Here is a 22807-nt window from a genome sequence, read left to right as displayed (position 1 = left end):
CACTGTTACTGAAATGACTGATAAATGACCAACAACTGGGTAAAACTGGATGAAGGTGATTCTCAGGTAACTTCTTTCCCCATTTTTGACAGTTGTTTGTGATCCTCTCAGGAAACCTGCGGCTCAGAAACAAATGGGTCACTTTGTGGAAACCCAAATGATGACAGAGGCAACCTTTCCCCCCTTGTCTTCTATTTTATAGTTTTGGGAAATTGCAGTTTCCTGATCTTAGCTGACTAAAGTGTCACCTCAGGTGGACACTTGCTTTTGTAGCTCATCTGCATGAAGGCTTGATGTGCTATGCTTTGAGAGATGTTCTTGATTGCAATGAGTGGTTATTTGAGTAACTCTCGCCTTCCCATTAATTCAAAACAATCATCAAGGTAGTTTCTCCACGAGAAGTACCACTCACTGGATATTTTTTCCTGTCAGAGCATTATCTGTAAACCCTAGAGATGTTTGTGTGGGAATATCCCAGCAGATCAGCAGTTTCTGAGCTACTCAGACAGGCTAAACATGAAAAACAATTATTGTTTTGCGCATTTTGATTTCCTGCTGCTACGAAACTCCAGTCCTGTAGGTGGCAGTAAAGGCGGGTTATTAACACACCGCTCATACACTCAATAAGCAGTAGAAGAAGAGTAGCGCGGCGCATGAGAGGAACCCAAACAGCTCTCTGTGGTTGTTTGTCCAGGTCAGTAAAATCTGACAAAGCAATGACAGCCGCCGCTGGTTGTGCATAAAGCTGCTTGAAGAGAGAAAATCACCGTACAGAGAAAACCGAGCGTCCGCCGGATGACGGAGCGTCCCCAGGTGAGGCTAGTTAGCTTTAGCCTGTTCTCGGTGTTTTTATTTAGCCTGTCAAACCTGCTCGCAGCCTGACGTGTCACCGCACTGACATTTAAATGGAGTTAGTGACACTTTAAAGACTCTAAAAGACCATCTGTGGGACTAATATCATCTCAGGGAAAGCTCAGCGCTTCTGTCACGGTAACACGTTTATTTGTTTCGGCTAACGTGGGAAGTGAATGCGCTCCTTCCCTGTTTTTTTTCCACGCCGAGGCTTCGTAGATCGAGTAAAATAAGACACAGAATTCACGTCTCATTTAACGGGTTTAAACTGATGATCAGCCGCGTCGTAAGCGTTCACTTAGCCGGGCCGTGTTTTGCTCGGTGGAGCCTCGGCTAATGTTTGTTTGGTTTTGCGGTTATTCACACACGGCTCGGTGTTACAGCCAGTCAGCTGCAGCAGAGTGAGACGAGGCTGGAGATAACAGATAACTTCTGTTCTCTGCTTAATTATCAGCTGGTAAAACATGCTGGTTTTGTGGTTCCAGACCCGTGTGTGTGTTGTGGTCCAGTTGGTTAGATTTTGAGTGCGCTCACAGTCTGAAGGTGTGTTTGAACTGACTCAGCTGATGCTGTGTTTGAGTTACACGCTGAACAAGCACATTTTCAGAAACCTTTGAAATGAAGCTGCATTTTGGCTGTTAACCTTTCCTATTTGGGCACCTGGTATAGCAGAACATTCATTAATAAACGTGTGGATATCCAACCTGGGATTGGCAGTGTAATAACAGCAACAAAAGCACTGCTGAGTGAATTTTGTTGTTTTATTCATATTTAAAATCATTTAAAGTTTCCATCGGGTTATTTTGTTTTGCATAGTGTCATTTTTAGATTTTAGATCTGATTAATTTTGTCTAATCTGCCCTTCATGTTCGTCTTGTTATGCACCTCTGGCTCCCAGTGCTGCTGTTAGAAAGTCACATCCTCATTAATGAATGAATAAATACATTTATTTATGTTTTGCAGAGTCACAGAACATTGAATTTTGTTTTCTTCCCAAATATAAAAGTATGTAAACCTGATTTGTGTACAAACCAGTATCCTACATAAATTTCCAGTTATGAATTCGCAGCAAAGTGTAGTTTTCACATTCTGCATTTCATGCTAGTCAGTCGTGTGCCCCTCGTCCTGTTGGCTGTTGGGTGACACTTTGAGCTTCAAATGCAGATGTATTCATGTGACGTTACTCTTTGCTTCTGATCTGGTGTAAACACACAGTTAGAGCAGATCTGAAACCTGCGGTTGTTGACCTTTCAGCCGTAGCTGTCGGTGTATAAAGGTCCGCAGGAGCCAAAAATGTTCCCGTGTTTGTAAGTAAAGTGAATTGAAACACAGCAGAATGTCTGACTGCACCGTCTTTGTTTCAGGATGGCAGGAGTGTTCGACATCGACTTGGAGACTGAGGACATCAGTGACACAGAGGTCTGCATTAAATGCTCATTTATAGCCAAATGAGAACAATGTGAAAAATGATCATGTTTTTATACGATAGTTTATTTATGTTGTGTAAATGTATCGTTAAGTTTTGATAAATGCTGTTTTTCTTTACTTTGTCTTCTGTAAATACTATAAACATACAAATTGTGAAATAATGACAAAATATGAAGTGCCACATGTAGGGTAAACAAGAAGTGATACTTTATATCATAAATATGATACTTTTTGCATAAAATGTTGAAAGAAGATCACAAATTTTTAAAGCAGGTTTACCTTTTTTAATATATTCTGAAATTTAAATGACGAGATTAAAAGAAAGTACTATAACTAGGGGCTTTTATTTTGAAACTTCTGACACAATCATCCCAATAACTTTGTATGAGTCACTGAAGGCTTTGTTTGGAAAGTAAAACATTCTTTTGAATTGACTAACTAGAGAGTTTTATTCTGAAAAACCAACCCTTTTATAGTAAACTGGGAGCATGACTATTTCCTGTCCTTCTGCTTTGGGCTTTGTATGCTCTTATAGAAAGGGGACAACTGGATGGGTTGGCCATCTCATAGAATCTAACTCACCGGGTACCCCAAACTTCTGTTTGCACAGGGGAGCCAATCAGAAGACAGCCACTTTAAAAGGGGTGTAGCTAAAAAAGCTTGTCCCCTAAAGTTTTATTATCCTTATTATTTTGCTGCTGTATCACAGCTCTGAAGAATGTTGTGTGTTGTTGTTGTTGTTGGACCTTTTCACCATCTTGTGGTGCTACATGGCATTATTTTAACTTCAGCTGATATCTCTCCAATACAATACACAGGCTTGTTTGACACAGCTGCTATTTTTCAGTTTTAGTTCGTCTTAGAAGGTGTGAAGTTTGGTCCAGAAGGCAGCAGGAGTCTAAAATCTGAAATTCTTGACTATCAGCTCCTTTACGCAGCCCTCATTTCAATTAAAAGTACCTTTGAAATCTTGCAGCTCCATTTAACCCTGTTTGTCTTCTTTCTCCCTGTCTGTAGGATGATGTGTGTGACTTCACTGTCCCAGAACCAGAAAAGTAAGGCAGGTTTAACAGTGCATATAAAACATAAATAATAACTGCTGATGCCAGTACCCATACTGGTTATTTTCTCCTCTGCTTAGTGCCCAGACGGAGGAGGTGGAGCTGACCAGTGAAAGTGTCAACAGGGACTGTGAGAGAGTCGGACCGGACTGCTTTGAGCTTCTTACTGTGCTGGGAAAAGGAGCTTATGGCAAAGTATGTGTTTGCGCACATGTGACACTTCTTTAAGTAGCATGTTTCTTCAGCACAGACATTTGGTTTTATGTATTTGTTCTTGATAACAGTAGATCAGAGTTTTGCTGGTCCCTGTTACCTTTTATGACCTCTCTATACATTACTAGGTAGTCTAATCTGTGATCATACTCTTGGGGGAATTCCACCAACCAAATCTTCAAAAGGTTGCCTCCAATCGGGTTTGTTTAATAAAAATGGCGCTCCGTTATTCACCACAGTGGGTCGCTGCCCCATCCTTGATTTTTCAGATTTGATTTTTAAAACGTCCCACCTGATGCAACCACAGTCCTACAGCATCCTGCTGCTTTTCTCTCTCTGCAGGTTTTCCAAGTGAGGAAGGTTCAAGGGGCTCAGACGGGGAGAATTTTTGCCATGAAGGTCCTGAAAAAGGTACGTGGACGGATCCTGGATGCTGTTTGTCCTTCCTCGCATTGCACACTTTTCATTTCTTAGTTTGTCTCTGTTGTCGTTATATCAAGGCCCCTTCCACTCTTTGTCTCCTACAGGCAAAGATAGTGTGCAACGCTAAAGACACGGCCCATACGCGAGCAGAGCGAGAGATCCTGGAGACGGTGAGGCACCCGTTCATCGTAGATCTGCTGTACGCCTTCCAGACTGGAGGAAAACTCTACCTCATCCTGGAGTGTCTGAGCGGTAAGGTGGAGGCAGCATCCAGCTGTGGGGCAACACATCTTTAACCTGACTTACCCGTCAGGTCCTTTTGTCAAAGGCATTTTACAGATTGGAGACACGATATGCATGTAGAAATATTCCTAACCTGCACCCAAAATACATGTCGAACAAAATCTATGTGACTGAAAATCCAGCCTCCATGTGTTCTGCTGTTTATCCTCAGGAGGAGAGTTGTTCATGCAGCTGGAGAAGGAAGGCATCTTCATGGAGGACACTGCCTGGTATGTGCGTTTTGTTAATGATGCTGAAAACAGTTCACTGTTTAAGTAATGTTTAATTAAAATGTTGTGTATGCTTAGCTTCTATCTCGGAGAGATCACTCTGGCCCTCGGTCACCTCCACTCTAACGGGATTATTTATCGGGACCTGAAACCTGAGAACATCATGCTCAATCACCAAGGTGAGAGCACAAGTTTGCCTGAGAATGCACAAAATGCAGAAAAATGTAGAAATGTGGGGCACAGATTTCTTGGAGCCGCTGTTAGTACAATAACTGCACAGCAGTCATGTTATTATGCAGATAAATGCTTTAAAAATGCTCTAACAGCACAACTGTGATGCAGAGTTCAGGGACTCTAGCAAGCTCAGATGCACCTGTCAGTCTAAGAGTTATGTTTATTCAAGCTTTAACACTTAATACAATTGCAGCAGTTTTGTTATGAAGGTGGAAACTCTCCATAGACGGTTTCATTTCTTATAGCTGCCTGTAAACGTGTTTATTTCTCCTGCAGAGTCTCATATTTTAACTAACTTGGTTTTAAAGCGTGCCTCAAGTGGACACTAGTGGTACTGCAGGCATCATTTTTCATGAAGGTGGAGAAAAGAGGCAAATGTCTTGAATTATAAACAGGATGTAATTCTACCTCCAGGGAGTCATTTATGCCTCATCTGAGTGCTTCAGTTTGATTTTCTATTTAAGGACACATCAAGTTGACTGACTTTGGGCTCTGCAAAGAATCGATTCACGATGGATCCGTCACACACACCTTCTGCGGCACCATCGAGTACATGTGGGTAACACACACACCTAAACGTTACAGACTCAGAGGCTTCGGCTTTATAACCCATCACAGAAACGTTCCTGTCCTGCCTGTTTTCTTGCAGGGCTCCAGAGATCCTGACCAGGTCGGGTCACAACAGAGCGGTGGATTGGTGGAGCCTCGGGGCGCTCATGTACGATATGATGACTGGATCGGTAAGCTGGAGCCTGGAGTGTTTTTTAGGCTGCAGTAGGGCTAAGCTGGCTTTTCTCTGTACCTCTTCCTAAAGCTTGCCTCAAAAAGAGGAAGCTTGCTTCTCTTTTTATGAAGAAGTGGTTGCTGCAGCCTAACAGAATAAAAGACTGCCCCCTGTGGCTAGTATCTGCAATTTGTTTAGTTTAGGGCGATAGATGGTGGTTTGGAAGTCAAAGAAGAGCTTTTACTGACCATCCAGAGAGCCTCGAGGTTTTCCTGCTCCTTCCTGCGGAGCCTTCAGGCCGTTTCTTAAAGTTTTGCTTTACAAAGACGAAGGCTGAAATCTCAAAATTGGATTTTCTAGTCAAGGTATTTTATTTAAGAGTGAAAGTAGTGAAGCAAGCGTGTGCTCCAAACACCCTAAGGGAGAATATTTATTTCCTCAGCTCCACAATACTTCAGCTAAACTGGTTATTAAAAACAAAGTGGTGGTTGTACAAGCGATGGATTCACACCTCTGTACACAAAACTTGGATTTGTGGAGCGACGTCTCAACTGCCTGTCAGCAGCAGCAGTATAAATATGACCAGGAGGTTCAAAGAACAGGCTTCCCAGATTCACAGTCATCTCCTCGTATGTTTCAGTGCAGCTGCAGGTTTTCGATCAATCGTCAGAAGTCCTGCGATGACCTCTGCAGAGAGCAAATATAAACTTGTTTCAGGTTCACCTGATTTTTGTGATAACGGCTGGCTCTCTGGATACGACCGAGCTGTTTTCAGTTGAACTGTCCACAGTTTCCGGGAGGAGGAGTGCCATTTTTTCCTCGCATTCATGAGGTTGTGCACCATCAGTTGAGCCTGTGAGCACATCCTGATGCATCAGCATTCAGAGGAAACGGCCTCAACCTTGCCATCTTGTGCCAGCACATGGAAATAATAACTCGTCACTTGAGCTCTTCCCCCGATTTGGCTCACCGTGACATCATCCATTTCCCAGAAAATGAAAATCAAGTTAAAGGATCTCAGTTTTAGCACAGCATGCACAACGTGGAGGCACAAGTGCAAGAACAGCACTTCCAGTAGAAGCTCTGCGAATAGCAGCCGAGCTGAAAACGGTCCAGAAGTGCACGAGACGATGAGCCTGTACCTGATTTAAATTTGTCCTCAGCTTCTTGGAAATCCGGTTATTAAGCAGTGACATCTTGATGGTGAGCATTTGGACTGTGACGAGACAGTCAGACATTTTTGTTCATCAAATGTTCAGAAGTAATAAAAAATGCAGGATCTCAGACTCCTTGTGTTTGCTGTTCGGATCAGTTGTGCTCCCCTAGTTTTCCTACAGAGGGCCGTCCTGGTCCAGGAAGAAAATCCACCAGTATGTCAGACCAGCAACATCAAACGAGGAAAAAGTCACAGGAGGCCAAACTGGTGGTGCAGGCTGACAGTTGCTGTGTTATTTCCCACCAGTGGGCTCTCCTGTTCTTCCTCAGTTTAGCCACCCTGCTGTTGAATAATGCGTTTGACTTCTGTGCTCACAGAATCGATTAACGAGCAGTTTTAACGTCCTGTTAGTAACCGCTGACTGAATCCCGCACTCTGTTTTCAGCCTCCGTTCACGGCGGAAAACAGGAAGAAGACCATCGATAAGATCTTGAAGTGTAAACTCAGCCTGCCGCCGTACCTGACAATCGATGCCAGAGACCTCGTCAAAAAGGTGCGTAGCACAAAGAAACACGGTGCAGCTGTGCTCGTCCTTCTGTGCATTTTAAAGCTTAAATGTACTTTTTGAAGTTTTCTCCAGTGAACTAAGAGAAAACACATCAAACATCCAGGGTAGCAAACCTTTTTAAACTGGTATCTCATCAACTCCCAGTTGGTTACACAAATAAATCATGCTAAAGAAAAGCAGGGTTTTGGCTTTAGATTGTGCCACTCGGAGTGGGTTTCAAATTGATTTGGTTTCAGTTTCAAACGTGTTTTTCATCCCAGTTATTTTTCCTTTTTTAAAATAATGCATCGTGGCTCCTGGTCTGGTTTTTACACATATGAGTAATTGCTGTTCGCGGGTTCGGTGTCAGATCAATGATTCTTAAGAATTAGTCGGGGCTCGCCTCCTGCCAGCAGCCTCCCTCCTTCGCGTCTGCCAAGAGAAGCTGGCTGTCCGTCTTCTCAGCGTGCGGTGGAGACTTTACTGCCCTTCCCAGTCACACATCTCAGTGTAGCGCACTCCTTTCTATGCCAAAATAAAATCAATGTAGGAAGCAGTCCAGGGAACACTCGGTGAGCAGATGGTTTTAAACATGTCCAGATTTTTCTCTGGAACATTTAACTTTATATATATTTATCGTAAAAGTTTTGAGTCCAGGCCATTAGTGAAGTTCACCTTTTAACTTTCACAAAACTTTGTTTTGTACGCAGCACCGGGATGTTTTGCTTGGGTTTTCTTCTGCACAGATACTTTCAGTGGACGTTTCTTCCACCTTTCTCCTCCATCTGGTCATCTGACACCTTAAAGCAACATAAAAACTTTGCAAAGGGGCCAAATGAATGACTTTAGTTTCAGTGATTTAGTCAAAAAAGCTGCAAAAGCCAGATTTTTGTGGCTGGAAAAGTTTTGAAAAGTCATGCTAATTATCTGACAAATACTTTCAGTCACAAGTTGCTCAAAATCAGTTAATTTTACATTAAAGTTGTTTGTTCTTCACTAGGGCTGCTACAAACGATTATTTTGATAGTCGACTAGTCACAGATTATTTTTGCGATTAGTCGACTAATCAGATCATCATCCACTGGACTAAAACGTACAGCTTATTGCACCAGCAGCATCTGCTCTTATATAACTATCATTAGCTTACAGCTTGAAGTGTTTAAGGTCTGTGCTAACTAAAAATAAAGACAAGATGAGAATTTATTGAATTTTAATGAAATTTGCAGATTGTTTCGGTGAAGTTTAATAAATTCCTTGCTATCTAAAATATAACAGGACACCAGAGTGTATTCTCAGCATCTCACACTTCTGATAATCAGCTGTCTGCTTGACGTTTATTCAGCTGTGTAAAAACTATAACTTTAATCTCAGCCAAACCGATTTACTCAGGAACAAATAAAATACTAAAAAAAGTCAAACAATAACATTTTTAAGTTATCTAAGTGACTTATATATCATGTTTAACCTGAGTAACGAAAGACGGCGGTGGGTTTGAAAACGATTTGCCGGAAGTCCGGTGTTCTCACGGCTCTAGTTAGCCTAGCCCCCGGCTAGCTATCGAGCTAGTGGGTAACAGACGTCTCCGAAAACGTTGGAGCGCTTTTGAAAATATGTGGTGTCTTGATAAACTGAGCAGATATTTGAGGTTTACACAGCTACATTCTCGCCTGAAAATATGTTAAATGTTTATTTTGTGACCCAGAAAGAATAATAAGAGTAACATTAAAACTAACTAGCTGCCGCCATTGTTGGAAACTGAGCTGGGCTGCGCTATGAATTCTGGGACAGAGCTTCTTCTTCTTCTTCGGGGTTTAACGGCAGCTGGCATCCTTGTACATGCAGTGCTGCCATCTTCTGTTTCAGTCCGTTATTACACTCTTAAATCCTACTACTTATTCCTGCGTCTTTTGGGATCTTACAAAGCTTCAAACGACGCGTCGACTATTAAATCAGTCGTTGACGATTTTGATAGTCGACGTAATCGTGACTAGTCGACTAATCGTGGCAGCCCTATTTTACATTAAAGTTGTTTGTTCTTCACATAACTGCTAGCATTGAATGAAAATGTTTTCTTATAAGTGAACGTTACTGTAGAGTCTTACCTTACAATATAAAGCTCCTTGAGGTAACTGCTGTTGTGATTTGGTGCTATATGAATGTAGAGGTTAGAAAGTGTAAAACCTGAAAAAGTGTTTGAGTAATTATTTCAGGCTTTTAGACACACAGTTATCTCCCTGCATGGTGACACGCCCCACTCTTATCTGTTTTTCAGCTGTTGAAGAAAAACCCAGCCCAAAGACTTGGCTCCAGTAAAGCAGACTGTGCTGACATCCAGGTAACTAACTGTGATGCTTCCTGTGTGAGCTACAACACAGGAAACGCTCTGAAATACCTGCAGACTGTCCATCGTTTAGACTAAATCTGTAAGGAAATCAATCTGATGTACAGTGTTTTCTCAAAATCAGACTGTGTGTGTGAATACATGTAAAGCAAAGATGTGTTGGTACAAGATGTGCAGGGAAAAATAAGTGCAGATTGAAATCAAAGACACTTGAGATGAAGAGATGTGGTTTTAGATTAAGGGCCACACCTCTGATCACGGCTCATGTGATGGAAATATTCCACACTGCTAAACCAAAGCAGACGCTTTAAAACAAAAGGGACCTGAACTCGTTCCTCCGAGAACACAGGAATATAAGAACAGCTCCTTTTGTTCCTTTACAGAAACACGCCTTCTTTAAACACGTTAACTGGGACGACCTGCTGCATAAGAGAGTGGAGCCGCCGTATAAGCCACAGCTGGTAGGACACCGTTTCTTATTCAAGTTAATCTAGTCCTTTTATTTATTCAAAGCCAGAGGAGTTGATTCAGCAGTCTCCACTCCCTTTTTTCTTTAAATTAACTTCTCTTCCCATCTACCTCCTGCTGCGTGTTTCTCTTTGATGTTCCCAGACCGCTCGATGCTTTTGTCTTACCTTCACGCCAACTTATACCTTTATTAATGGCTCATTCTTTTCTGTCTGCATCTTTGTGCAGCAGTCGGACGAGGACGTGAGCCAGTTTGACACCAGGTTTACCAGACAGACGCCCGTGGACAGTCCGGATGATACTTCGCTCAGCCACAGCGCAGAGCTCGCCTTCGCTGTGAGATTCTCCTCCTCATCAGATTTCTTTTCTGTCCGCTACATAACGAAGCTTCAGATAGTCAAAGGCTTTTCACTCGTCTGCTGTTTTTAGGGTTTCACCTACGTGGCTCCATCGGTCCTCGAGAGTCTAAAGGAAGGCTTCTCATTCGAACCCCGAGCGAGAAACGTACGCCGACACAACAGCAGCCCACGCACGCCCATCAGGTAACGCAAAGAAAGACACTTGTGTGAGTCTGTATTTAAGAGGAACTGTCCAAAAACTTTAGTTCATGGTCCTCACAGCTCAATCTGTGAGGCCCTAACCCTGCGATCAGGATTTCATGTCCACACTATTACGTTTTTGTTTGAAAACGCATCTTTTTCTCTCTGTTTCGGCCTCCACACGAGACAGCGGTTTTTGAAAACGCTCTCCAAAGCGGATACATTTGAAAACGCTGTTTTCGTGTCGCAGTGTCGACAGCGTAACTGCAGGCTTTCAGAAACGATGAGGCCTTTTAATCATATGATGCAGTCATGTGACCAATTCAACTAAGATGGCGGACAGTATTGTATACACTGCAGTTGTTTTGTTTGCCTCAATTTTGACAGCCTTATTAACCCTTTAAGACCTACCATAGAACCAAGTCCACCAGAGCTTATATTATATGTTTACATGCTGTGGAGCCATTTTTGGGAGCATTTCAAGTTGCTATACATCAATACAACCATTACAGCCTAAATTTTAATAATATGTCTGCATTAAGTGCATAGTAATTACATAAATTGCAAAAAAGTGCAATAAACTACAAAAAAATTGAAAATCGTTTTTGTTTTTTAACATATATTTCTAGTTAGAGAAATTTAAGAGGCTTATCCCTCAAAACTGTAAATACAAAAAAGTTGCACAAAATGGTTTCCCACCACAGGAAATTTATTTTGAGTGTCTTCATAGTTTTATTTTTGAAATACACCAATTTTTATACACTGCAGGAAAAACGAAAATAAATATTATAATGCAAATTTGCAAAAAAGCAGCATATGCATCAAAATAAACTATTTCCAGCAGTGCAATATGAGTCCTAAGCATCCCAGAAACGACACAGAAAGTCAGAAAGTCAAAGATAACTTTTAAAAACACCAGTATAGGCTCATGAGGCCCTGATGGTAAAAAACTACATTTCCGCAAAATGACGTCACTTCCGGTTTCGGGCAGGTCATGGCGGACATGCGATAGTTCACGCTGACGTCTATTCCACCGTAGGAAGTGTTACAAACAGCTGATCGGATCGGCAAAGCGTGTTTCTGGAATATTATGTTTTTGTTGCTGCAAGTGCTTTTTATGCAGTTTTTGCAAAGCTATATGTGGAAGGAAACTGTGACTGAGGACAAGCTGATGGCATAAGATGTAAGTACAACTCCTCCGGTTTCATATGCAAAAAAAAATATTGCGCTAGCTCACGTGGTTGCAGAGCTACCGGGATTTAAAAATAGTTACGCAAAACAGAGCGTGCTGCTCTGACCGGTTTTAAAGGGTTAAAGATGAATATCAGTCTGTAGATGCTCCAGAGAGCTTTTCTTCAAATTCTTTAATTCTCACTCGCTTTTGCAACTTTGTACTTTTGTGTTACTCGCAGCAACAACTCCACCTCATTGTCAGTGCATTAAAAAAAACTCTGTGCTTTTCCTCGACATTTTGCTGCGACGTTTCAAAGAGCAGGAAGGTAAACAAGCAGCAGACAGACATGAGGCAGGTCGAATCGTCTTGCGTTTCACGCAGTACAGGACTATAAACGTTTCAGCTGTTCGGAAACGATTGCGAACTATGGTGCAGATGCAGTGCGTTTTTAGACGAAAACAGCGTTTTCAAATTTATCTGGATTAGTGTAGACGTAGTTGTGACTGAGCTCCAGAATATCTGCCTGGAAGCATTTCAGTATGCGGTGCTGGGACTTCTTTCTAAAAGGACTTTGACTATAACCAACATGTTTACTTATTTATTTATTTTTTTAAGCTGAAAGTTCTTCAGCCTGAGATGTTGAAAGTGAATTTCTTTAAGTTTTTTCATGTTAACTGAGTCTACAGTCACTACGTGTACTCTGCAGGACTTTTATTTAACCCATTAAAACCGGTCAGAGCGGCACGCTCTGTTTTGCGTAACTATTTTTAAATCCCGGTAGCTCTGCAACCACGTGAGCTAGCGCAATAATTTTTTTTGCATATGAAACCGGAGGAGTTGTACTTACATTTTTTTTTTTTTTTTTTTTTTTTTTTTTTTTTTTTTTTTTCCGCCTGTCCCATTTGGTTCTTTAGCCGTCAGAATTGTTGTCTGAAGACCAACAAGGATACCCAATGGATTTATTTTGCCAAATGGATCATCATGGCATTGCCGTATTGGTCCATTTGATCGACCTTTGTTTTTATTATTTATTTTATTTTCAGTTGTTACAGACGGGACAGACATGAGTGAGGGATAGGAAAGGGAGAAAGAAAGAGGAAGGAAAAGAAAAACAGAAGGGGAGAGGGACAGTGAGAAAGGGGGGAAGAAAAAATATCTCCGGGATCACCTGTTGAGAGAAAAAGAATAGAAAACAAGCAAAAAAACAAAACAAAACAATGCAACATACTATACACAACACCATCGCATTAATCTAGCTAAGTGAAAACAGCAGTAAATACTAAATATTGAATGTTGTTGTGCAGCACGCAGGACAGACAGCGCACAATGTGCTTTGAAGTAGCAGCCAAGAAAGGTGTGATTTAAGTCTACGAACAGTGAACACCCATGTGCACACCTGTGTGGATCGGCGTGCTTGTATTCAAATGGTTTCCCCATGTAATGGTCTGCTAGAGGATGTAGAGAGCCATAGCCCCGTCCCCCAGGGCATGAAGCAGGCATGGAGGAGATCCAGGCCCCAGACATCCAGAGGCCCCAGAGTGCAAGAGCCCAAGGAGGACCACCGGAGGGGCATCCGTGCCACCTTCATGGGAAGGGCTGAGGATCCCCAGATGAGGGGTCACCCAGTAGCCACCGGGCAGAAGCTAGAGGGGGCTGCACCGGCGTGCCCGCCGGCTCTGCCGGCAGCCAGCTGTGCCAGAGTGAACCGAGCCGCAGGCACAGAGGCCGGAGGCCCGAGGGCCCCCCGCGCCCCAGAAGAGGCCTGACCGAGCAGCAGGCGCCAGGCCCCGCCAAGTAGTCACCGGGAGTGAGCTGGTACATACCTGAGCGCCCAGCCCCGGACACCAAGAACCACCAACGCACCGACCCCTGAGGGCATCAGTCACCGGCAGGGAGTGTGGTGAGGGGAGATAGGCCTCCACACTTTGGAGGGCCTTGGAGTTCCCAGAGAGGTGAAGTCTAAGACCCGACCTGACATATAGACACAGACAAACAGGCACACACAGACACAGACATGCATTCCCACCCTCATGCACACATATACAAAACACTCAGCACTCACCCAACGCAGGAATAAACGTAAATGGACATGTACACACAATCACACTCCCCAAACATACTCTATACCCCGGGTCCAGGTATCCTCACCCCCAGAGATGGAAACGGCACCCAGACCCAAGAGATGTTACCCTTCCCTCCGGGGTGGAGGCAAGCAGACCGCCCCAGGCTCCGCAGCAGCAGGGAGGCCAATCGGACAGCCAGCATCTCTTCCCAGCCCCCCCGCCCCGATGGCTAGCAGAGAACGGGGGTGTGTTAAGACCCCATACCTCCCTCCTCCCGCTCAAGTGTAGTGTTGCTGCGTGTTGCTCTAAAGTGTATTTAAAACAAGGGAGAGCATGGTGCTGCTGCCAGAGAGCAGCAGGTGATAGCACGGCCCCTCCCGAGAACCCTCAATGTCTACATGGATTTAAAATTGAGAGGTGGGCACCGGCGCCAGAGGCAGGTTTGAATACACAGACCGTCTACTGGACGCCGTTAACGTGCCCACCCTCAAGGCCCTATATATATATATATGTGTGTGTTATGAGAGTGTAAGTAATGTGGATGTCTAAGTTGTGAGATAAAATTGAGGCACAGGTGGCCAGAAGAGGACAGAGGGGGGGGGAATGTCTCCCCTGCACCCTGGTGACACACCCGCACCCCAAAGCCCTACCTGTGTGGGTGGGTGTGGTGGAGCGTGAAGAGGGAGGCAGACGGGGATGGGGAGGAAAAGAAGGGAGGGGAGGGTGTCCCTCCCTAGGGCCAGCTCCCCCGCTGACCCCAATATGCACCCCCGTCCTCTGGTATCCACCAAGGCAAGGGAGCCCAGGCCCATCCAGACCGGGGCCTACGGCAGCAACACCGCCAAGCCCCACAGGACCCGGGGCAGCCCACTCTACCCCACCGCAGAGGAAACTGTACCCACCCCAACATTCAATCATCTCCCAGACTACACAAGACACAGACACCCAGGTTAAGTTTATTCTCCACCTCTCCTATGTCTCTCCCCCACCTGCAGAGTGGACTCCTGCAAAGATGGAACAACCTCCCTGCCAGTTCAAGAGCCCCCCGGTTAGGCCGATGCACAAGAGGCCCCCTGCGCCAGGGCTGAGCCCCCGTGCACCCACCCGCCCACAACCTCGGCGACACACCGACGAGGACCGAAGCCCCCAAGGCCCAGCCAGAGCCCCAGCACGGAGGCGAAGCACCCCCGAACCCCAAACCCCCACGCCCGCCCCGGATCCGCTCAGGGGCAGCCAGGCCACCAGGCCAGTAACCTACGTCCGCCAGCACAGACCATCCTCCAGCCCCGCTGCACGCGGCCACGAGGAGAACAACCTCTGAGAGCGACCAGAGCCACTAACCAGGTTATGAACACAACCCCCGGGTTAAGCCCTCCAGGGATAACGTCTCTAGGGGTCCTCCAGGTGCCCTAAGCCCATCCCAACCTCCACATCAACCACAATAGCCAAGGCGGGACCAAACCACAACCCCCCACCCCCGCTAGGTGATGGAGCCGATCAAAGGAGCCCAGAGGGATTGATCTAATGTGGTGGCAGAGGCTATATCGAGACTAATGTGATCTATTAGATAGTTTCTGTATTGGCTAGAATTAAGATTATTAGTTGTACTTACATCTTATGCCATCAGCTTGTCCTCGGTCACAGTTTCCTTCCACATATAGTTTTGCAAAAACTGCATAAAAAGCGCTTGCAGCAACAAAAACATAATATTCCAGAAACACGCTTTGCTGATCAGATCAGCTGTTCATAACACTTCCTATGTCCATCAGCGCGAACTATCGCATGTCCACCATGACCTGCCCGAAACCGGAAGTGACATCATTTTTGCGGAAATGTAGTTTTTTACCATCAGGGCCTCATGAGCCTATACTGGTGTTTTTAAAAGTTATGTTTGACTTTCTGACTTTCTGTGTCGTTTCTGGGATGCTTAGGACTCATATTGCACTGCTGGAAATAGTTTATTTTGATGCATATGCTGCTTTTTTGCAAATTTGCATTAAAATATTTATTTTCGTTTTTCCTGCAGTGTATAAAAATTGGTGTATTTCAAAAATAAAACTATGAAGACACTCAAAATAAATTTCCTGTGGTGGGAAACTATTTTGTGCAACTTTTTTGTATTTACAGTTTTGAGGGATAAGCCTCTTAAATTTCTCTAACTAGAAATATATGTTAAAAAAGCAAAAACGATTTTCAATTTTTTTGTAGTTTATTGCACTTTTTTGCAATGTATGTAATTACTATGCACTTAATGCAGAGATATTATTAAAATTTAGGCTGTAATGGTTGTATTGATGTATATCAACTTGAAATGCTCCCAAAAATGGCTCTACAGTATGTAAAAATATAATATAAGCTCTGGCGGACTTGGTTCTATGGTAGGTCTTAAAGGGTTAAACTAGTCTGAGATATTTTTAGTTTTCCAAATGTGTCCATCACCACACCGGGACCAAAGACACATTTTTATGAAACATTTGGGTTGTATTATCGGATCCTTTGATAGGCCAGCACTGGCCCCTGGGAACTTTTTAAACCAGGAAAGTCTTGAGAATAAACGTCTCTGTTGTCCTAGCCAAGATGGGCAGCTGTGAACTGTCATGAGAGAAAGTGAAGTACAGTGCCACTGACACTGAAATTACAAGATTACAGGGTAAGAGTCGGACAGTGTGAGAGCTGCAGTCAAGCTCAGAAGTGTCCAAATCCTCCCACTGGGAAGAATTAGAGGAAAGAATTCTTGCAAACTTTGGGAGATCATCCAAAATAAGCTTGTTTATAATAACTTGACCATTATTATTTTTTCTTTCAGTCCTTTAAAATTTTCCCCCGCTGGGCCGTTCAAGTCCAGCATCGACGGAGAGCCAGACCCTTTCTCTCCGATGTCTCCACCGACAGCGGCAGCTCCGGTTCCCGCGCCGAAGGAAAACGGAGCTGCCAGTCAGCCAATCAAAACCCCTGCGAGGAACAAGAAGCTGAAAGGACATCGGAGATGAGGAGGAGCTCCTCGAAGAACGAGTCTTGGTCAGATTAACACGAGTTGGAGTGTTGTGGTTTTTCTTTAAGAGCGGTTTAACTACGAGGCTCCTGAGAAGCCAAAATCATCCACGGGAAGCCTTCAGTTTGCGTTTTTGTTTCATTTGTAACTTTCACCTCACCTCACATTTAAAAATATATAAATTCAGATACAGTGCTGCTGCTACTGTCCAGCACTTTTATTTACTTCTCATTCTTTTCAAAGCTTTAGTTTCCAGCCTCGGTATATCTGCAACTGTGTTTCTGTCACGCGGTGCCGCTAATCTCTGGGAAACAAAAGTCCCACTGGAAAGAGCTCAATAGCCACTAATTCTCCTCAACAAGGTCGGCTAAATGACTGATGGTAACAGAGTTTACTGTCTCGTATGACCGCCGGTGTGATCTCAGCAAAGGGAAGCTGTGATATAAAGTTTTGGGGGGTTTAATTAGGTCATCAGCTTTTAATTAGTTCATCAGAGTTTGGGCGAAGAGGTCGGCTATCACAGGCTGACGTTTTAATTAGCGGGCTGATGAACGATCACATGATCGAAGGTAGAAATTGACCTTCAGCCGTCGTCGAGGCAGCAGGTCGGTAACTTCAGGCTAAAGCCGTAGGATTAGGGCGGGTCAGACATGAGATGATGTGTTTGTGAATGTCTCCGAGTCTTTCCGAGCAGCTTCATGTTCACTGCCAAAGGTGTTCGCACGCATACTGTCCTCGTATCTCGCCGCAGTAGGGTGAAGCGCTTTATTTATTTGGTCTGCCGGGAAGGTCGTAACCAATCATCAGATAGGAAAATAAGAGCTTAGCAGTCAGTGCAATGTACAGTCGAAGCAGTGCGCTAACCATGGTGCTCTCAGACGACAAAAACCTTGTATAAAAATAATATTTTTGGGTTAACTGAACAAAATATTTTTACATATGAATTGTAATAAAATGTGTTTTTGCCTGTCGTGCTCAGAAAAACGAATTCAGCACTGGAGGGGATCGCACAAGTTGTTGATTTTCCTCTTTTCTTTGAAATAACAGGACATCAGGAAAATGACAAACCTGCGTGAGCTTTAAAGCTTTGTAAGTGTAAACACTCGCTGAGTTGAAAGTCCAAAGCTGGTGTTGGAGAGATCAGCTGAAGCTAAACAAAGGATGGGCTGTACCTTCATATAAGCCAGTCTGTGCCACGAGTTGGTGAAGTGAGTCACCAGGGAAGTCATTAACATAACAAGCACAGATTAAATGCCGCCCCCGTGTTGGGAAACGTATAAAAAGTACCTTTAAGGAGCTCAGACAGCTCTTTAAAGCAGCCGAGCAGGAACTGCAAGCGCAAATATTTCAAACAAATTAGGAAAATAAATGGACAGCTTTAAACTGGACCTACTCTGCTCTGTTGTATCTATAAACTCTTAAAATGGTGAATTATTGTTTCACACAGTTCTTTCTACACTTGATGTCACCTAATACCTAATATGGTCATATTCTAAAAGCCCCGCCCAACTGGTGTTCGGACCAATTAGAATAAAGTCACCCTTAAAGGGGGAGGATGAACTCAGAGGTTGAACAAAGGCCCACAAAAAGATAAATAAGGATTATTTTGAACTGTGAATCATGCAAAGCTACTCTGGTAGAGTCCAAGAATAAATAGCTATGGAGCAGAATAAGTCCACTTTAAACTATCGTCCTACTCCAGGTGGACGCCTAACAGACTTAATGTATTTGTTTTCTGGATCGTTGATTCACTTTGACGCTTCAGCCTGGTTTACTGCAGAGTCGAATGTATTTCTCCAGCTGTAAATTTTCCTTTGCACCTTCCAAAAAGCTAAAGTGATCAGCGTTACATCAGCGTATACTTTTGAAAGTTATCATATGAATAAATGTAGATACCATGAAGTTATCGCTGTACTTCCAGCATCTTCACTAACCCAGTTTTCTATGTCAGTGCCATGCATGCTGAGTGGAGGATGAATACTAAAGATTTTCTACCTCCTCGTCTTCTCGAGCACGTCTTAGCTGAGTGACAGTATCTGTTTTGTACAGACTTTTGTGATTATCAGAGGATGACTCTTATCGACTCTAACGTTTCGTTGTTTCTGCTCTAATCTCACCACGAGATTCACGTTTGAGGTTTTGAGGTAAAATAACTTCCATCTCAGGATGAACTGCTCAGTGTTTGATAACTTTTTCATTCTGTGTTGTGATGTGACCCACTGGTTAGCAAAGTCCTGCCTCAGGCTTTGCTGTTGCTATCTGAGAGAGTGGGGAGGGAGAGACTGAGGGCGGCTGTAGGCTCGCACGCTCCGTCGTCCTTCTGGACTCTGTGCGTTCACAAAAGCAGCGTCACGTTCTTTCAATGAATTTAAAACAAGAGCGTGCGGCCGTAAATTCATCGGCAAAGAGTTTGCAAAAGTCAGAGCTCGGGTGAGACAGACGTGGACTTTTACACAATCAGACGTCTTTACACAGCCACAGGAGTCGCCCCCTACTGGACAATAAAAGGGATGCAGATTTAAGGCTTTACTTTTGTAATCGATCGATCTTTATATACAGTCTATGACTGAGTGACTATAGATAAATATATCCAGTACTTTGGCTTGTGCAGGTAAGAATGCTGAGCCCTGTTATCATGTTAGCACTACCTCAAAGCTGCTGCACTGAAAATTTGTGGTCTTATTAAACAAAAAATTAGCCCAGGGAAATTAACATGGAAGCACCACAACGTGCAGTTCCTCTAATGTCCACCAGAGGCTCCAGCAGTGAGTCAGTCCCCACAGACACCCATGTTAAAATATCTGTTTACAGCCTGCAACAAAAACACGGTTTACGTCTCCATGGCCAGTTTCCCCTTACAGAACAACTGTACACAAAGGGAATTTCACTTGTTTATATCACATTAAGGCCTAAAGTTTGCATTGTTAGGGGTGTGGCCTCTTTGAAAAGAGCTGAAGCTGCTATCGCTAACTATCGTCGCGTCAGCTAGCTGGAGTTCCTGACTTTGTGGTGTTGGTTCCTTTTGGAGCATTTTTGAATGCGTTTCTCTAACAAACACGACTCGCTGTGCAGTCGTACCAATCATGGTCCAGGAAGTCGGTGTTTCAGCTTTGGGGGAAATTCTTGTACTTTTTTAAGTCTGTCATTTGCATGAATTGGCAGATATCTGAATCCATCCGTTTATTGATGCACATTAAATAAAGTAGCTGTAGCTTGTCACTCCACTCTCTCATCCAGATGTGGTCACTTCTGGCTCCCAAAAAACTAAATGGTAGAGGCCACAGTGAGCCTGAACAAAACTGAGCTGATGGAGTTAAATAATGATGGATTTCAAGCTTGTATGTTTTCTGTTTATTCATATGATTCAACTCTGTTATTATTATTTTTTAATTAATAAATTTTGTCAAAGGGAAGATTCCTGTGTTCACGCTCCTGTTCGCAGCAGTCCTCCTGCAGCCTTTCTTTCATTAACACTGGACAGTCTGCATGCACAGCCTGTGCTACAGCCGAGGACACACTGCAGCTCGTTACTGCAGCAGCACGGTGATAAACGAACTCGTGATAAAATTTGCATTCAGGCAGCAAAAATAATCTTTGCTTTCAGTTTTTGTGTATTTATTTACATAATGAATAATTACAGTGTGATACAGATATGTTGGTGTGAACAGGAGTCTGTGGAATTTGAAAATGTATATTCTGAAAAATTGAATTGAGGAAAACAGAATTGAGTGGATTATACTTTATTTTGTCATATTTGCTTATGTTTTTTCTTTCGGTCGTGTGTTCTTTCTTCAAACTGATGAATGTGTTCAAAATAAAATGAGTTGCTGAGTTGTTCTTCTGAGATCTTAATGGACATTCAGCAGTTTTGCGGTTTCAGATATTCAGATTTATTCAGCGTATCGAGCACTAAAGCTAAGAGAAATATGTTTTTACTCAAAGAGTGCTTAGCGCTTCCTTTTTCAACGACAAGCTTTAAAGAAATTCACATATTTGATCTCGACGGATCGATAACAAACAACTGGCACCACCTGTTTCCTGTAAAGTTGTTAGCACAAATATCTCTTGTGGCAGCAGCTCAAAGCATTTAGGCACGTAGACTTGATCGAGGTGACCTGCTGAAGTTTAACCTAAGCATGAGAAAGTGGTAAAAATGTGATCTAAGTGACTTTGAAAGATGGACAGACTGGTCCGAGTAGTCCCGCATAACCCACACAAAAAGAAAATATCCAGTAAGCAGCAGTTCTCTGAGAGAAAATAGCCCGTTGATGCCAGAGGTCAGAGAATAGACGCACTGCTTTGAGCTTTTAGAAAGGTAACAGTAACTCAAATGACCAAAGTGTGAACACAACACGTCAAACCTTGAAGGACTAAAGCAGCAGAAGGTTTCTGCTGTTTCAGACAGTCGGGTCAGAATCAGGTGTAAACAGCATGAAAACATGGATCCGGCCTGCCTCGTGTCAAATGTTCAGGATGCTGGTGGTGTGATGGTGTGGGGGACTTTTTCTTGGCACACTTTGGGCCACATAGTACCAATGGAGCCTTGTATAAACACCACAGGCTACCTGAGTGCTGTTGCTGGCCATATCCACCTTCTGTATGCCACAAATCACTCAAATGACTTCATGTTTTCAACTTTTTCTGTGTGTTTTTTTTTTCTGTGGAGCATTTTGTAACTTCGGGGTCTCCACATCTGCCTCCATCTCTCCCCCTGTCCTTCCTCTGCACATGTCCAAACCATCGCAGCCTTGCCTCTCTCTGTCTCCAGACCCGAGCCGTCTAATCTTGTCCATCCCGGTCACTCCCAGTGAAAATCTTAGCCCAGTTAGAAGTTTCCAAACCTCTAACTTTATTGTTATTGAGCCAAGTTTACGCACTTTTTAAAACCCTTTTCTCTGTTTTCTCGGCTACCAGCGTTTATTTCTGATCCTCTGTTATAAATATAAACTGATGCACTTGGTTTCAGGGTAATTTTAACTTTAGATTGTGACTCCTGGTGTGGGTGTAAAATTGATTTAGTTGATTTTTTTTACAGAACTTAAATTTGTTTTTCAGCTCTGAAAATATCTCCTGCACTTATGAAGTCATAAAGCCTCAGAAATGTTGGTAAAAAATAATAAGCATAACATTTGACCCACCCCTGGGGACTATTGGGGATATTTTCAGAGTAAAAGCCCACATAGTATGAAGATAAAATATTGCATGACTACATTAAATATAAAGAAGTTATTATACCAAATACTGAAAAGATGTAAAAATGGTGCGTGTGTGTCGGTCAGATGACGTGGGCACAATCAGAAGAAACATTTGTTCACAGAGTCGCTATCGTTTGGTAATTTAAAAGAAAGTTGGGACTAATTAAAGCAGCACGCCATCAGGAAGCATCATCAACAAAACAAGTGTGTTAGGATTTAACACAGATAATTAAGGAAACAGGCTGTTATCCTGGACGGGTGCCTCTTTAACAAGATAGTCTGTACATTTAATTAGATGTTCAACTTTTTCTTTAATAGAGAACTTCTTTAACTGCCACTGCAGTGGGTTTTCACCGTGGCTCAGGGAAATGTCCGCTCTTTGTTTACCTCTTGTTTGGTTTCGGCCCTCCGTATTACACTATTAGTACATCTGTTTATTTGATAGACTTCAAATACAAAGCAATTAAATCTTTTCCTAACATAATTAATTCAAGCACCAGCCATTTGTTCTACTTCCTCTTCAATAAGGCAGCTGAATTTGTGAGTCATTGTGACCTTTAGCGAGTAGTTATTGTCTCATTTAGCTCATTTCCAGCAGCCGCAGTCGGCGTGTGCAAAAAGGCAAAACGAAATAATCCAGTGAAGACCTCTCGTCATCGTCATCTGTGAGCTTTTCTCTTCCTCATGCTCAAAGACTGTACTTGGGACCAGAGATGGGCGAGTGAAGTAAGTAACTGATTACTTTTTTCAAGTAACGAGTAAAGTAAGGGATTACTATTGCAAAAACGGTAATTAGATTACCGTTACTTTCCTGTAGGAACGCTGCGTTACTGCGTTACTAAAACCGTGATTTTTTTTGCGAGAATGTCTCATGACAGTGACATA

At 43.3% G+C, this 22807-nt stretch overlaps 2 protein-coding genes and 1 long non-coding RNA gene across 3 annotated transcripts in view; 1 reads left to right on the top strand and 2 right to left on the bottom strand.

The window, feature by feature from the left end:
- Positions 1 to 22807, bottom strand: part of LOC146516137 (uncharacterized) — a 204586-nt gene that overhangs the window by 69847 nt on the left and 111932 nt on the right. The gene's annotated exons all lie outside the window — the stretch shown is intronic.
- LOC146516140 (E3 ubiquitin-protein ligase TRIM21-like) overlaps positions 1 to 22807 on the bottom strand; it is a 102697-nt gene that overhangs the window by 69847 nt on the left and 10043 nt on the right. The window lies entirely within an intron of this gene.
- On the top strand, positions 619 to 20936 carry LOC146516141 (ribosomal protein S6 kinase beta-2-like). Its single transcript, XM_085162054.1, has 16 exons — positions 619 to 813; positions 2217 to 2271; positions 3298 to 3335; positions 3422 to 3536; positions 3897 to 3965; positions 4082 to 4229; positions 4432 to 4489; positions 4568 to 4668; positions 5188 to 5278; positions 5373 to 5463; positions 7049 to 7156; positions 9423 to 9485; positions 9875 to 9952; positions 10188 to 10295; positions 10389 to 10501; positions 16542 to 20936. Exons 2-16 carry the CDS (start codon positions 2218 to 2220, stop codon positions 16723 to 16725), a joined length of 1419 nt encoding a protein of 472 aa, XP_085018180.1. The 5' UTR covers positions 619 to 813; position 2217; the 3' UTR covers positions 16726 to 20936.

The sequence above is a fragment of the Neolamprologus multifasciatus genome, chromosome 6 (assembly GCF_963576455.1).
Source record: "Neolamprologus multifasciatus chromosome 6, fNeoMul1.2, whole genome shotgun sequence".
NCBI classification, from domain to species: domain Eukaryota; kingdom Metazoa; phylum Chordata; class Actinopteri; order Cichliformes; family Cichlidae; genus Neolamprologus; species Neolamprologus multifasciatus.
Note: the sequence above shows the minus strand (reverse complement) of the source record. Positions and strands in the feature narration are given on the sequence as shown.